Here is a 15,181-nt window from a genome sequence, read left to right on the forward strand (position 1 = left end):
TGGATACATTCCATTTCGATTTTCTTTTGCCATAACTGTAAAGCAGGTTTTTGCATTGAAGAATAATTCGGGGTTTATATCGAACGCAATCAGGTGGAAACAAGCGCAAACAATGGGGGAATTTTAACCTAATTGTGTTATCCCCAAACCCCAATAATAGGAGGATATTGTTGCACTAGAAAGGGCGCAGGGGAGATTCACCAGGATGTTGTCATGCCTGGAGCGCTTCAGCTATGAAGAGAGGCTGGTTAGGCTGGGATTGTTCTCCTTCGAGCAGAGAAGGCTGAGGGGGGAGCAGATTGAGGTGTACAAAATTATGAAGGGCATAGACAGGGTAGATGGGGAAGAAATGGGGTCAATTACCAGGGGCATAGATTTAAGGTAAGGGGCAGGGGATTTAGAGAGGATTTTGAGGAAAACCGTTTTCACCCAGAGGGTGGTGGGAATCTGGAACCAGCCGGGAACCTTCACAACATTTAAGCTGAGCACTTGAAATGTCATAGCACACAAGACCCAGTGCTGGAAAATGGGATTTGAATAGATAGGTGCTTGATGGCCAACGGGCCTCTTGCTGTTCTGTGAAACTCTTGCACTTGTGCTTTCCTTGATCTTTGCGTGGATCAAGCCCTGCACAGGGATCAGGTCATGCCCCCAGTTTCGAGATTCTGCCGATTTCGCTAGCTCCAGAAAACTGTTCAAATGAAGTTAATTGTCCTCGGCAGGCAGGGACTAGTAGGTGAGTTTCTGAAAGAGTTTTTCCATCTCAAAGATATTTAAATTCACAAAGAAACTGACCTTTCAGTCATGCGCTAATGAAACTATTATGTTCAGTATAATTTTTAAAGCCATTTTCTGTTATTTTAAACCAGGTTCACACAGCTGGAGGACTAGGCATTCTTACTAAATCTATTTATTTTGGTGATAAGCCCATTTTCAGTTCTATTAATACAATTTCACCGTCTCACCCCTCTTAAATTCGATTACAGCATCAGAGATGTCTTGCTGAAGTTATACAGGGCCTTGGTGAGGCCACCCCTGGAATATTGTGCGCAGTTTTGGTCTCCTTACCTGAGGAAAGATGTTCTTGCTCGAGAGGGAGTGTAGAGAAGGTTTAGGAGACTGATTGCTGGGATGGCAGGAGTGACATATGTGGTGAGATTGAATAGGTTAGGATTATATTCACTGGAGTTTAAAAGAACGAGGGGATCACAAAATTCTAATAGGATGAGGCGTGGTAAATGCAGGAAGGATGGCCGGGATTCTACGAGCCTCCGCGGCGAAATCGCGCTCGGCGCGCGGGCGGAGAACGGGGCGTCAGACCCGCGATCAGGTCTGACACCGTCCCGCAATTCTCCGCGGACCGGAGAATCGCCGCCAGTCGCATGAGCGCAGTCGACGCGGCGCCAGTCGGGGGCCATTGATGAGGACTCTGATATCCGGCATCCCGCCGCCCGTCTGGGCCCTCTCCCGTCTGTTGTGGGCCAATTTCTCTTGCAGAGACACACAGGGGGCACCGTGAGCTGCATGTGTCATTCACTGCGGGGGTGAGGTGTTTCGGAGGGTGCGGGGGAAGGCGGGGTGTAAGGGTGGGTGGGGGGTATGGGGTAGATGGGGAATAGTGGGGGGTGGGGTATAGTGCCGGAGTTTGGGGGGAATGGAAGGAATGGGGGCTGGTTATGTGGGTGACACTGCTGGACATGGGTGCGCCGGGACACAGAATGGTGCTGGGCGGGGATGGTGCCAGGCGTATGTTTGTAGGGGTGGGGCCGGGGGCCGGTGCCAACCCACCCGTGCGGCCCGATGGAGGTTACTGAAAGTCTTGCTGCACCGGGTGCCAGTCCTCCTGGTGACGCTACCCGAGCTGACGATCATTGTCACTTCCTCCCAGGTGGCAATCGCTGCCCTGTGGCTGACCCTTCGAGACCCTTATTTGAACAGGGCATCACATCGACTTCTACCGGGTCCAACAGTCTGGCCAGGCATCCTCGAATCATAGGGCTGGTCTCCTCAGTGGCATGGCTGGGAGCTGTCTGGGATTGACTGTGCAAGGGCTGTTTAAGTGCTGCTCTCCCGTGTTAGCGGGGGGGGGGAGGCTGACGAGTGCGGTCCTGGTGAATCAGCCGGCGGAACGGTCATGTGCTGCGTGAGGCCCGTTGAGCCTTGCTAAGTGGTCCAATGAATGTTTTATGGAGATGACGGCCTCGCCGGGCCGAGGGTCGGGAACAGTTCCCGCTCGCTACTACACTTAGAAACGTTTCCATTAAATCACGCCCTGTATGTTTTGAAGAAGGAATTAGATATAGCTCTTTGGGCTAAAGAGATCAAAGGATTATGGGGTGAAAGGGGGAACAGATTACTGAATAGGACGATCACCCATGATTATAATGAATGGCGGACACGGCTCGAAGGGCCGAATGGCCTCCTCCTGATCCTATTTTATGTTAAATGCATTTCAGTGGGAAGAAGAAAATAAAGCAATTACTCTGCCTGATTGTGCTGGTTCATGGAAAATTTTACGTTTGTGATTAATCCGTCAATTTAGTGGAAATGCAGAGCCTAACATAACCACCCTAATTTCAAGCAGATTTTGGTTGTTATTTCCTGATCGCGCCTAGAGTGAAAACTCTACCTACTTACTCAATCTTGTAAGAATCCAACTGATGTCAAAGACATCGTAAATCCCTCGTGGGAGGAATCTGGAATGAGGGGGTACAGTTTCAAAATAGGGGATCTCGTATTTAAGGTGGAGTTGAGGAGGAGTTTCGTCTCTTCGGGGGTGGTTAGTGTTTAGTATGATCTTCCACACACAGCAGTGGAGGCTGAATCTTTGCATTATTCAACGCTGAGTAAGATTTTGGATTGACAAGGGAGTCGGGGGTTATGGGGGACAGGCGGGATATTGGAGTTCAAACCACCTCAGATCAGCCATGATCTTACTGAATAGCAGAGCAGGGTCGAGAGGCTGAATTTCTATTTCTCACGTTCTTCCGGAGATCAGGATTTTAACATCTCAACAATAGCTGGCTGAGTAACACATGCTTCTTTTCTGAGAATTCACAATCTTCAATATATATTATCCTTTTCTCTTTGCCTTGATCTTTCCTAACCATGCTCCTTGCATTGTGAGTCACATTCCCTGCATTGTGTGAGAACAGTAAGGATGAATATAGACAAGGTGAGATTGGCTGGAACTCAACACGCATATAGCATGGAAAGTTGGACTGTTGGCCAATTGGGATTAAAAGCATTCCTCCCCTCACCATTGGCCGCCAGTACGATCTTCCAGTCCCGCCAGTGTTATGGCACTCTGCTTGGCTCACCTGTTCCACGATGGGGGAGCCCCCCCCCACGGGGGTCAGCTTCAGTCGGTCCGAAAAATCCTGCTGGTGGGAAAGACCAGAAAACCCCATCCATCATTTTCAAAATAGTTTCGAAATGATTTTTCCCCAACTTTCTCCCTTTGCCCTCTTTCTTGTAGACTTTAACTCCAGGTGTCCTCCGATATCTTTTCCAAGGCACCGTTATTCATGGCTGAGCTTTGGTAGTGTGATGTTGACCATAATGGGGCATTATTATTGAGTCTGATCCTCATCTGATCTTCACAAAGGTATTATTTCTGCCAGTGACTATTCAAGAGCAGTCATTATGAGAAAATCTGTCTGACTTATCACACTGGAGCTAACTACAATTACTGAGAGGGTGCTACAATGGCAGAGACGTTAAATCTGCTCGCTCAGGTGGACATAACCATCTCATGGCACCACCTTTAAGAAGAGCAGTGGCCTGGCTAATATTTATCCCTCAACCAACATCCTTTAAAACAGATTATTTGGTCATTATCACAATGCTGGCTGTGGGCAAATAAACTGCCGCGTTGTCTACATTTGAACAATGACGACACCTCAAAACTACATTATTAACTTCAGAGCGCTTTGAGATTTCCTGAGGTGAATCTTTTTCCAGAGAATACAAACATAAAATGCATCAACTACAATGCAGGTCAGTCTGTTAGTCCTGAAATGGAAAGGCTTATTAATGGTTCCAATGAGGGAGTCAGAGCAAGAATATTTTCCGACTTATCCCTTGAAAATTCAAAAGGGGAAATTTTTAATTTTGAATGATAACCATTATGTAGCTCGCATGAGAGTTTGTGGATTCTGTAAAGGTGAGGCAATCATCCTGCCAGGTTGTCACACAGGATGGGAGAGTCTAGGACCAGAGGGTAGAATCCCAGAGTATGGGATTAAGGCAGTAATCTCAGAGGGTAGGGAATCTGTGGAATTCTTTACTGCAGAGGGCTGTAGAGGCTGGGTCATTAAATATGTTCAGGGCTGAGATAAATATATATTTAATCAGTAAGTGAATCAAGGATTATGGAGATACGGTGGGAAAGTGGAGTTGAGTTTTTTCACACCAAATCAACCATTGAATTGCAGAGCATACTCGATGGGCTGAATGGCCTACTTCTGCTTCTCTGTCTTCTGGACTAATTTGAAAGTCGCCCTGAATATTTGAAAGGTTCACTGCTGAACTGCAGATTTCCAAGTTTTGTAATTTTTTCTCCCCTTTTATCCGAATCAGCTGGACTGTGTGGTAACCACCCCCATCTTAAACATTTCTTTTTAGGTTATGCCTCAAGCAAAAAAGAAACAAACTGACAACAAAAGATGTTGAAATAGCAGGCTTCGTGCAGAAATACCACACATTTCAAAAGAGAAATAAAACCATTTCATGCTTGAACAGCCTGTCAGCTTATGAAGGGCTCCCTCAGGGACAAACACATTTCTATAAACCTCAGCCACAAATATTTGACTCTGATGATGCATTATATAGAGTGAATTTAAGACGTTGTTTGCATTGGTGTAGGTGACTGTAAAATGAGCACTGCAGCAATTGTTTTTAAACTGCAATTTTGTAAGTTTTCACTTTGCTCAGACTGTCAGTGCCTTGCTGGGTAGCCACACTAACCAATGGGGTACTGCAGGCTCGGAATATCCCCACGGTTTTATCTTTGATTTGATTTTGAAGTAGCTTGGATGGCAGGACTAAGTTGAGCTGACGAACTAATTAAGATTCATGTTAAATATCAAGGAGACAATAGTTCGAAATAGGGAATAATCTTCAGTGATCACTCGCTAACAAGACCAATTAATAATGCATATAGTATCAGAGGCTTTATTAATAAGGGCATTGAATACAAGGGTAAGGAGTGGCAGAATTTTACACTCCCCTTGAAGGCGGGTTCTGAGATGGTGGGGAAGGAGTGCAAAATTGAATTGATGGGACCCCCCCCCCACCCCCCGGGGACCAGCCCACTCAAACCCAGACGCAATTTCACGCTTGGGCGACAGGGCCTCTGGCAGAAAACCCATACATTCACCCATTGAGGCCCTTATGTGGCCACTTAATGGCCACTTAAGGGCCTTATCCCACCCAGCCACAATTTTTAGGCTGGTGGGAGGAGCTGGGGGGAGAGAGGGTGGGAAAGTGACATTTACAGTTTTCCCCATCTTGAGTGGGATGGGAGGGGAGGAGCATCTCACTCTGAAAGCTCTCTCAGAATTGGGCTGCTCTCCCATCTGGGATGTTGGACCTCTGGGAACACCTCCAGTCTTGCCAACCCCCCACCCTGACACCGCATTCCCTCATGGGCATCCCCTTCCCTCTCACCCCCAGGATCCCGGGAATTACCTTTCAAAGATCCTGGGACTTAGTCCCAGGCAGAGTGCTGCAGTACTGCTCTTGGCCACTGAAGCGCTGTGCCTGGCTGGGTTGAAGAGCCGTTGGCCAATCTGATTGGCCGACAGCTCTCACAGGCAGAACTTCCTTCCAGAGGCAGAGGACAACCCCTCCCACTGCCAATCAATGCTCAAGTGAGTGTTAAATGACAGTCGGACTTTGAGAGTCGGCGGCTGCACGTTAGGCGCCAGCTTTGGGGGTGGTGAGCGCTGATCACTTGTCATCCTTAAAATTCTATCCAAAGTCATGTTGAACTTCGATACAACACTAGTTAGCCCTTATCTGGAGTACTGCGTCCAGTCCTGGGCTCCATACTTGAGGGAGGATGTGAAGGCATTGGATAGAGTACAGAGAAGATTCACAAGAATGATTCCAGGGATAAAGAACTGTAGCTATGAGGATAGATTGGCGCGGTTGGGTCTGCTTTCTTTGGACAAAGGAAGACTGAAAGGAGACTTGCTAGAGGTGTTACATATCTGGAGGAGTATGGACAGAGTAAATAGTGAGAAACTGTTCCCATTCAAGGCAACATCAAGAATTGAAGGACACAGATTAAATATAATTGGCAGATGGAATACTGGTGATGTAAGGAAAAATGTTTTCACCCAAAGGATGGTTGGAGCCTGGAACAAACTTCCGGAGAAGGTGGTGGAGGCAGGTTCGATCGAGGTACTCAAAAGGTAATTGGAGTGCTATCTGAAACGGAAGAATGTGCAGGGTTATGGGGATAAGGCAGGGGAGTGAGTCGAGGTAGAATGTTCCTTCAGGGAGCCAGTGAAGACTCGATGGGCTGAATGGTCTCCTTCGGCATTGTAAATGCTCTGTGATTCTGTGATATCTGTCTTCTTCTCTCACATTCCCAAATGGTAATCCACCGTCATTGTGGACATTGTTGTTAATTGTAACATACACTTCATTTATCCGTTCCAGAGTTTTTATGAAGGACAGTCTGCCCCTTGGGATTCTGCCAAAAAAGATGAAAACAGGATGAAGAATAGATACGGGAATATAATTGCTTGTGAGTACTACTTCTCTTGAAAGATGATGCCTACTCTAGTTCAAAAGTGTCTTATTTTATAAAATCAGCAACATGGTGTAGCTTTGCCAACTGATCTTAGTTTATATTACTCCTCAATTAATTTAATACGATCATTCTTCTCTTTCCTTTTTCTTCATTATTTACTACATATACCAGGGGACCATTTGCACCCTCTGTCTGTTATCTTTGGTAGATCTTTTGCTCCATTTGCTTCTGGTCCCTCCTGTCATTGGCATCCAGCTTCCCCCTCTTTGCATGGCTGGCTTTGATTGACAACAAAGCACTGTCCATCCGCAGCCATTGTTTTGGTGAATACCAAAGACTGACCCATCTGCACTGGACGTGGTTGGATTGTGAACCTTGACCAATTGGTTCATCGCACAGATGGTACTGAAGGAAACATGCACTCATCACTTCAGTTCCCAGTTTAACTAACCTGTGACAAGATTGCATGTGATTGTCATTCCCTTATTCTACTCTTATCTCACTATACTAGCATTCTTATCAATCTCTTTGTCTCCGACACATACCGTACAAATGTTACTTACACATTTTCCCCATTTATATAGCAGAGAGGACTGGTACTGACGGGACAGCACTTGACAAGACTGGCACTCTATTGGCCGATAATGAATTGAAATGAAAATAAAAATCGCTTATTGTCACAAGTAGGCTTCAAATGAAGATACTGTGAAAAGCCCCTAGTCGGCACATTCCGGCGCCTGTTCGGGGAGGCTGGTATGGAAGGGGACTCAACGGAGCCGATACGGATGAGATGGGCACAATGGGGCCTGTTCTTGACAAATAATGTCAGAAAACCCTGACTGTGAAGGGGGAGATGGAAGAGGGAGGAAGTGAGAGGCTATGAAGATAACAGAATGCGCGTGGGCAGTTAGATTGCAGAAGGAAGGTTTGGCGCTAGATTTTCACAATGGGGGCAGGAAACACGAGTCATGAATCTCCCAACTCGGCAGATCCGTCCTCGGAAACAGGTCCCGCATGTAGGATCTTTGCTCCAGGGGAGGGTGGAGCAAGGGTATGGTTGCCATCTCAGTTTAGACGTAACCACGGTGCAAGGAATGTGCCAAGATGAGCTGGTTAGATGTTCTGATTTGGTTCTCTACGATTTCAGCACAGTTTTATATAAACCCTATTAGATCCTCTAGCTCTCACTCCCCCATTCCCCTCATACACCCATGTCACTGCCATGCCATCTCATACCCCCATGCCACCTTGTACCCCATGTTACCTCCATGCCCCTCATAATCCCATGCTACCTCATACCTCCCACACACCCCATGCCCCCTCAAAGTCCTCATGCCACCTCACTCCAATGGTACCTCCGTGCCCATTTATACCCCATGCCACCTCTGTAGCTACCCACCCAGTATCCACTATAGACAAATTGCCGGAGTTGTGGGAAGATGAAAAAGAAAATGTCAAACAACCTGACAGAGCTTTCACTCATGCACACTTAACACAAAAAGAAACTCTCATTCATGAAACTCATTTAAAGATTTTAAGTCGCCCCCAAGCGGTCAGACTTCTGGAAAAGAAAACCTAACTTTTATTGTTTAACAACATCAATGACAGTCAATCCTTTAATTGCCCCTTAAAACTGTCAATTAAAATGTGAACTCCGCACTCCCCACTGAAACAAATGGATTTGGAGCCAGCCGTCATTCTGTTGACCACTTATTTGCCCACCTATGAGCCTGAACTGGCCCACTGACAGGCCAACCATCACCCCGCCACTAGTATAGCTGAGGAGACTTGGATACTACGTCAGGCACCTCAAACTACTGGAGAAGTATCATCAACGGTGACTTAGCAAATTCAGTGTAAGAAAGGCCGCCACCAATATCTCCTCCCAAGCCAACTTGTGCAGCATTGAGGTATTAATCACTCGAAACCAGCTCTGTGGGACAGGACATACCATTTGTGTGCCTGACACAAGATTCCTGAAGCAACTGCTCTACACGGAACTCAACCATGGTAGAAAACTTCCAGGAGGACAGCAGGATGTCCTCAAAGCATCCCTGAAGAGGTCAAACATGCTCGGCAACTGGTGGGAGACTCTGGCTTGTGACCGACTAAAATGAGAAGGTTTATCAGGGAAGGCAACAAACACACTGAGAGGCTTCATTGGGAATGTGCAGAGTTGATAGCAAGACATTGGAAGGAGTTCACAATCCTCCAAACAACTCATCTACACAACCTTTCAAACACCACCTGTACCACACGGGGCAGAGTCTACAGATAGTGCATTGGATGTATCAGCCACCCCAGATCCCATCGAAGCTGAGTGGCAGCAATCCTGAGGAACTGTCTCAGTGAAGACAAGGTGCCGTATAAGAGACTGTTAAACTACTGGATTTTACTTTCCCACTAGCCTTCAAACCCGTCAGCGGGGGATTGTAAAGTCCAGCCCCTTGTATTTTGGGATTGAGTTTAATTGTTTAAATCTGAAATCGAGGTAGGCAGAACAACTGATGCAATTGCCCAGCCATTAATTCCCATGATATGTAGAGCTTTTAGACTTTTTTGAGGGCCATCGCTGTGATAAAATAGGCTGGTGCATTTCATTGCAAACCCAGCCCCCTTCTGCAATTTCTGCATTTGGCATGTGAATTAGTTTGTGGAACTGCAATCCATTTCTCTGTGTCAGCCACAGCCAGAAAACCCAAATTTAAATTGTTTGTATCCCTATTAGCAACGTTGTCTATATGTAAATGGATTCAGAGTTTTGCAGCAGCATTCGGTCACTTTGTGCAGGGTACAGTATCATCTCCTGATCAATGTAAGAGTGAGTGATCTTGACACATCCCTAATAGTTCTGCATGAAAATGCCAGGGATGACCAATTGCAGGACCCATTGGGGTTACCACTCTGTGGATGCTGGCAGAGGTCTGCTACCTTCACCAACTAGCTCTTCTTTCATTAGCCTGACCTGTTAGGCCAGACAGATTGACCGACATTAGGCCTCATTCTGTTTGATTCAGTGTCCTCACTCACACATTCGAGTATTACAGTAATCAGGAGGAGGAATCCCTGACAGAGCCCAAGTATATTGAGGCCACTCCTAACACCCAAGCACCACACTAGCTGAGAACAAGGGCTGAAGATGGAATTGGATATAACATTTGGGGCTATACAATGCTTAGAGCGGGTATACCAGAAAAGGTGATGTATGTCAGGGGCATTTTGGAGGTCAGTGAAGTTGTCCCGATGTTGAGTAGAAAGCTGCAAAATGAGCTAATCAAGTTAGGTACCTGTGTAAAAAAAAAAACAAGCTCTTCCTCGGGTTACACTGCAGGCCACCTGGGTTAGAAAGAGAAGGAGGACCGTTTGCTCTGTGAAGGATTAGAAAGAATATATGAAAAGAGGAAAATTACTGTTATGGCTGGCTTCAATCAATCAAACATAAACTAAGAACATTCAAGTATTGTGGAGTCAGTTAGTCGATATTGTACGTGATTATGGGTACAGTCTTCCCAGTCTCAGAAGACAGATTCGGAGACGGGACCAGAAGCAAAATGAGAATATGTGTCTCCGCGATGGGTTCTCTGAGTGATCTTGCTGGATACCTACCCAGGAGCAACTGATAGATAAACTGTTACATTCTTCCTGACAGTAGATGGTCCGTCCCCTGTCCCCCCATCCTGGAAGATTAGGAAGATTATAACAGAGGATGCACCGCCAACCTGTGTGGTGCTGGGAGCCAAAACTAATCTGAACACCTATAATTTTCATAAGGCTGAAGATTCCACCAAGGAAGCTGTGACAATCCTGACGAGATCCCTGGGAATACACTGATAGATCTCCCCATGTGACTGAAAGAATACGAGTTTCCCTGCTACTGGGCAGAGGTCCGCCCAGCTGGGGCTCTTACTTAACCCTTTAAATGCCGCCAAACCAGGACTGGCATTCTCATTAGTCCCATCATTATATGTGGTAGCTGCCTTAACCTTTACGTTTACAATGTATTGAAGTGAATTTTCTTTCTCGGGTCTCTTGGATCATTTTAGAAGTGAAATGTAGCAATTTTCATTTTGATTTGCCGCAGAGCATCTGTTGTGGTTATATACAGCTAGTTAAATTAGTAAAATTTACCCCTGTAAAATGGGCAGGGCCAAATTTGATACCCCTTATATACCATGCCCAGATTCCCCATTCATTGATCTCAAGATCACCCAGTATTACTCTCGAACAGACACCAATAGAAAGCCCAGTGAGGCATAAACCCAATTTTAGCATATTTTGTGATGGGAGGGTTAGGTTAAATTGCCCATAAGAATCAAAATAACCTAAGACTAGATACGAGGTACATTAATTGAAATGACCCAAATTTCAATGAAGATTGTAGGAGGGCATGCCAGGAGCCACATCAGGTAAACCTAAAAATGAGGCGTCAGCCTCGTGAAATCACAACACAGGACTATTTGCATACCAAACAATGGAAGCAGCAAGCAAGGGACAGGGCTAAGCGATCTCACAAGCAACAAATCAGATCTAAGCTCGGCAATCCTGCCATATACAATAATAATAATCTTTATTGTCACAAGCAGGCTTACATTAACACTGCAATGAAGTGACTGAAAATCCCCTAGTCGCCACATTCCGGTGCCTGTTCGGGTACACAGAGGGAGAATCCATCATTTCCAAATTACCTAACAGCACATCTTTGGGGATTTGTGGGAGGAAACCGGAGCACCTGAGGAAACCCACGCAGACACGGCAGAACGTGCAGACTCCGCACAGACAGTGTGACCCAAGCCGGGAATCGAACCTGGGACCCTGGCGCTGTGAAGCAACAATGCTAACCATGGTGCTACCGTGCCGCCCACTTCTGAATGGTGGTGAACAATTAAACAACTCACTGGAGGAGGAGGCTTCATAAATATCCCCATCCTAAATTATGAAGGAGCCCAGCACATAGGTGCAGAAGACAAGACTGAAGAAATTGCTATCACCTTCAGCCAAAAGTTCCAAGTGCATAGTTCATCTCAGCCTCCTCGAGAGGTCCCCAGCATCACAGACGTCAGTCTTCAGCAAATGCGATTCAGTCCATGTGATAGCAAGGAACGGCTGAAGGCACTAAATACTGCCAAGGTTATGGACTCTAGAAATATTCCAGCAAGAGTACTGAAGATTTGTGCTGCAGAACTTGCCGGGCCCCTAGCCAAGCTGTTCCAGTAGAGCTACAACACCGGCTTCCAGCTGGCAATGTGGGAAACGACCCAGGTAAATCCTGCAGACAAGAAACAGGACAAATCTAACCCAGCCGATTACTTCTCCATCAGTCTACTCTCAATCATCAGCAAAGTGATGTAAGATGGTGTTGACAGTCCATAAAGTGGTACTTACTCAGCAATAACCTGCTCACTGACCCTCCTGTTTGGATTCCATCAGGTTCACTCAGCTCCTGACCTCATTACAACCTTGATCCAAACATGAACCGCAGGGTGGAGGTGAGAGTGACTGCCCTTGACATCAAGGCAGCATTGGACCTGAGTGTGGCAACAAGGAGCCTTAATAAAACTGAAGTCACTGGAAAAGGGGGAAAACTCTTCGCTGGTTGGAGATATACCTGGCTCAAAGGAAGGTGGTCGAGGTTGTCGGAGATCAATCATCCCAGCCCCAGGACACCACTGCAGGTGTTCCTCAGGGCATTGTCCTAGGCCCAACCACCTTCAGCTGCTTCATCAAAGACCTTCCTTCCATCACAAGGTCAGAAGTGGGGATGTTCGCTGATGATTGCACAATGTTCAGCACCATTTGCGACTCCTCGGATACTGATGCAGTCAATGGTATTTCTGCTGCTAAATCTCTCACTATTAACATCCTGGGAGGGGATTTCTATTTACCAGAAACTAAACTGGACTAGCCATTTAAATACGTTGGCTATAAGAGCAGGTCAGAGGCTGGGAATTCTGCAACGAGTAACTCACTTCCTGATCCCCAAAGCCTGTCCACCATCTACAAGGCACAAGTAAGGAGTGTGTTGGAATACTCTCCACTTGCCTGGATAAGTGTAGCTCCAACACTCAAGAAACCCGACACGATCCAGAACAAAGCAACCCCATCACCTTAAATGTTCACTCCCTCCACACATTGGCAGCAGTGTGTGCCATCTACAAGATGCACTGCAGCAACTCACCATGGCTCCTTCAACAGTACCTTCCAAATCCGCAACCTCTATCACCTGGAAGGACAGGGCAGTGGATACACGAGAACACCACCACCTGCAACCACCCCCCGCCCCCGTCCCCCCTAAGTCACTCACCACCCTGACTTGGAAATATATTACTGTTCCTTCACTGTCGTTGGACCAAAATCCTGGAACTCCCTCCCTAACAGCACAGTGGGTATATCTACACCTCATGGACTGCAACGATTCAAGAAGGCAGCTCAGCACCATCTTCTGAAGGGTAATGAGGGATCTATAATCAAAGCTCACCCTGGCCATAATTAGAGAATAGTTGTTTTTCAGCACTCCCTTCATAGACAAATGCAACGCGTTTCAAGGTATAATGGAAGGCAGGCAAAATGTGTTTCAAATAGCAGCAAACGCTGACTAATAACAAGTATATTAAAGTTAAATGAAGAGGAAAATGCCTCTTGAATTTGGTTAGATTCTAATTCTATTGCCAAACCGCTGCTGGAAAATTCCACCTGGATGAATTATGAGGAGTGTGCCAGGCCCATTCCATTGCAAACTGCCAGGAATATGATATCAACCAGGCCTGTGAGTCCCTGGGAAGTTGCTCCATGGGCTGGAGATGTACCTGCATAGCGGCGTGTGGTTGTGTGACTCCAGAGTGGCTCTGAGACCTGCTTGAATTTATTGGCTTCATTCTTTCTATGCTTTTTTAAAATTGTGGTTATGCAACTGATGGCATATTTACTTTTATCATTTATGAAATCAAGGATACAAGGATTTTATGAGTGTGCATTCACATACACAGTTGATGAAATCTGCCGGAGGAATCTATCACCAAAACCCCAACTGTTGGCACCCTGAACAATGGAGGACTGGCGGTGAAAGCCACTTATGAGACTCAGTGTCAGTTTGGGGGTCGGTTAGCTCAGTTGGCTGGACAGCTGGTTCATGATGCAAAACAAGGTTCCCGTACCGGCTGAGGTTATTCATGAAGGTCCCCCCTTCTCAACCTTGCCCCTCGCCTGAGGTGTGGTGACCCTCAGGTTAAAGCACCATCAGGCAGCTCTCAAAGAGGAGAGCAGCTTCTGGGACTGTGGCTACATTTACATTTTTTTAAAATGCAGTTTGCTTCTGCTGGTGTTATTCAGGGTTGAGCCCCGTACACTTTGCCACACTTCTCCCCTATCTGCCTGCTTAGGCCTTGGGCTGGATTCTCCGCCGGCAGGGTGCTCCATTTTGCCGGCAGCCCGGGGGTTTCCCGACAGCATGGGGCTGCCTCACAATGAGAAACCCCATTGACTGGCTGGCGTAATGGAGCATCCCGCCGGTGTGGTGAACCTGAAATGTGGCACGGCGGGGCGGAGAACCCAGCTCCTTGCCTCCAAAGTTTTCTCATCCATGCTTACTCATGGAGATGCAATTGGTACACAGGGTGCAGATGTTATCCCACAAGAGGCTGTTAAGGAGTAGAGCGGACAATCCAAAGTGATTGGTTCAAAGTGGCCGATGAAGTATTGCCCGGTTCCGGAGGCAATGCTTCATAAAACTTCAGAAATGTGTAGCATAGATGGTCTTTCAGCCCGTTGTGCTGGGAAAATAGTGGTACAGGCTTTCTGGGCAAGGTGAAACTTGTGGTAACTATTGGAACAAACATTATGTTATATCTCCTGGAGTAGCTGGCAGAATCTGTTGATTCCTTTCTCAAGCCCGGTTCTGCATCCAGTTAAAGTGAATGTTTCTGGAAGATCCCCGTTGTGCCAATCTGGATAGACAATAAGGGATTCTTATGGAAGTATGCACCTATTGTCAGGCGGAAAGGGCGGTGGTGACAATGGCTGTCATCCAGTAACCTCTGTAGGTCTCTGAATGGCAAGCTGTGTGCGGGAGGAGGAGGTTGCGAGGGAGGTCCTGGCTCCATTTCCAGCCATGGGTTTTGTTGGGAACTGGGGGGCACGGTACCACAGTGCTTAGCACAGTTGTTTCACAGCTCCAGAGTCCCAGGTTCGATTCCCGGCTTGGGTCACTGTCTGTGCAGAGTCTGCACATTCTCCCCGTGTCTGTGTGGGTTTCCTCTGGGTGCTCCGGTTTCCTCCCACAGTCCAAAGACATGCAGGTTAGGTGGATTGGCCATGATAAATTGCCCTTAGTGTCCAAAAGAAAAGTTGAGGTGGGGTTACTGGGTTGTGGGAATAGGGTGGGAGTGTGGGTAGGGTGCTCTTTCCAAGGGCCAGTGCAGACTC

General features: G+C 46.8%; 1 protein-coding gene across 7 annotated transcripts in view; it reads left to right on the forward strand.

Annotated features, from left to right (window-relative positions):
* LOC140385802 (receptor-type tyrosine-protein phosphatase mu-like) overlaps positions 1-15,181 on the forward strand; it is an 897,711-nt gene that overhangs the window by 737,846 nt on the left and 144,684 nt on the right. For all 7 annotated transcript variants that reach the window (XM_072468340.1, XM_072468341.1, XM_072468342.1 and 4 more), the window contains one exon: positions 6,670-6,757. In XM_072468340.1, the coding sequence (XP_072324441.1) occupies positions 6,670-6,757 (88 nt within the window). The remainder of the gene's footprint in view (positions 1-6,669; positions 6,758-15,181) is intronic.

This window comes from Scyliorhinus torazame, chromosome 11 (genome assembly GCF_047496885.1).
Source record: "Scyliorhinus torazame isolate Kashiwa2021f chromosome 11, sScyTor2.1, whole genome shotgun sequence".
In the NCBI taxonomy this organism is placed as follows: Eukaryota; Metazoa; Chordata; class Chondrichthyes; order Carcharhiniformes; family Scyliorhinidae; genus Scyliorhinus; species Scyliorhinus torazame.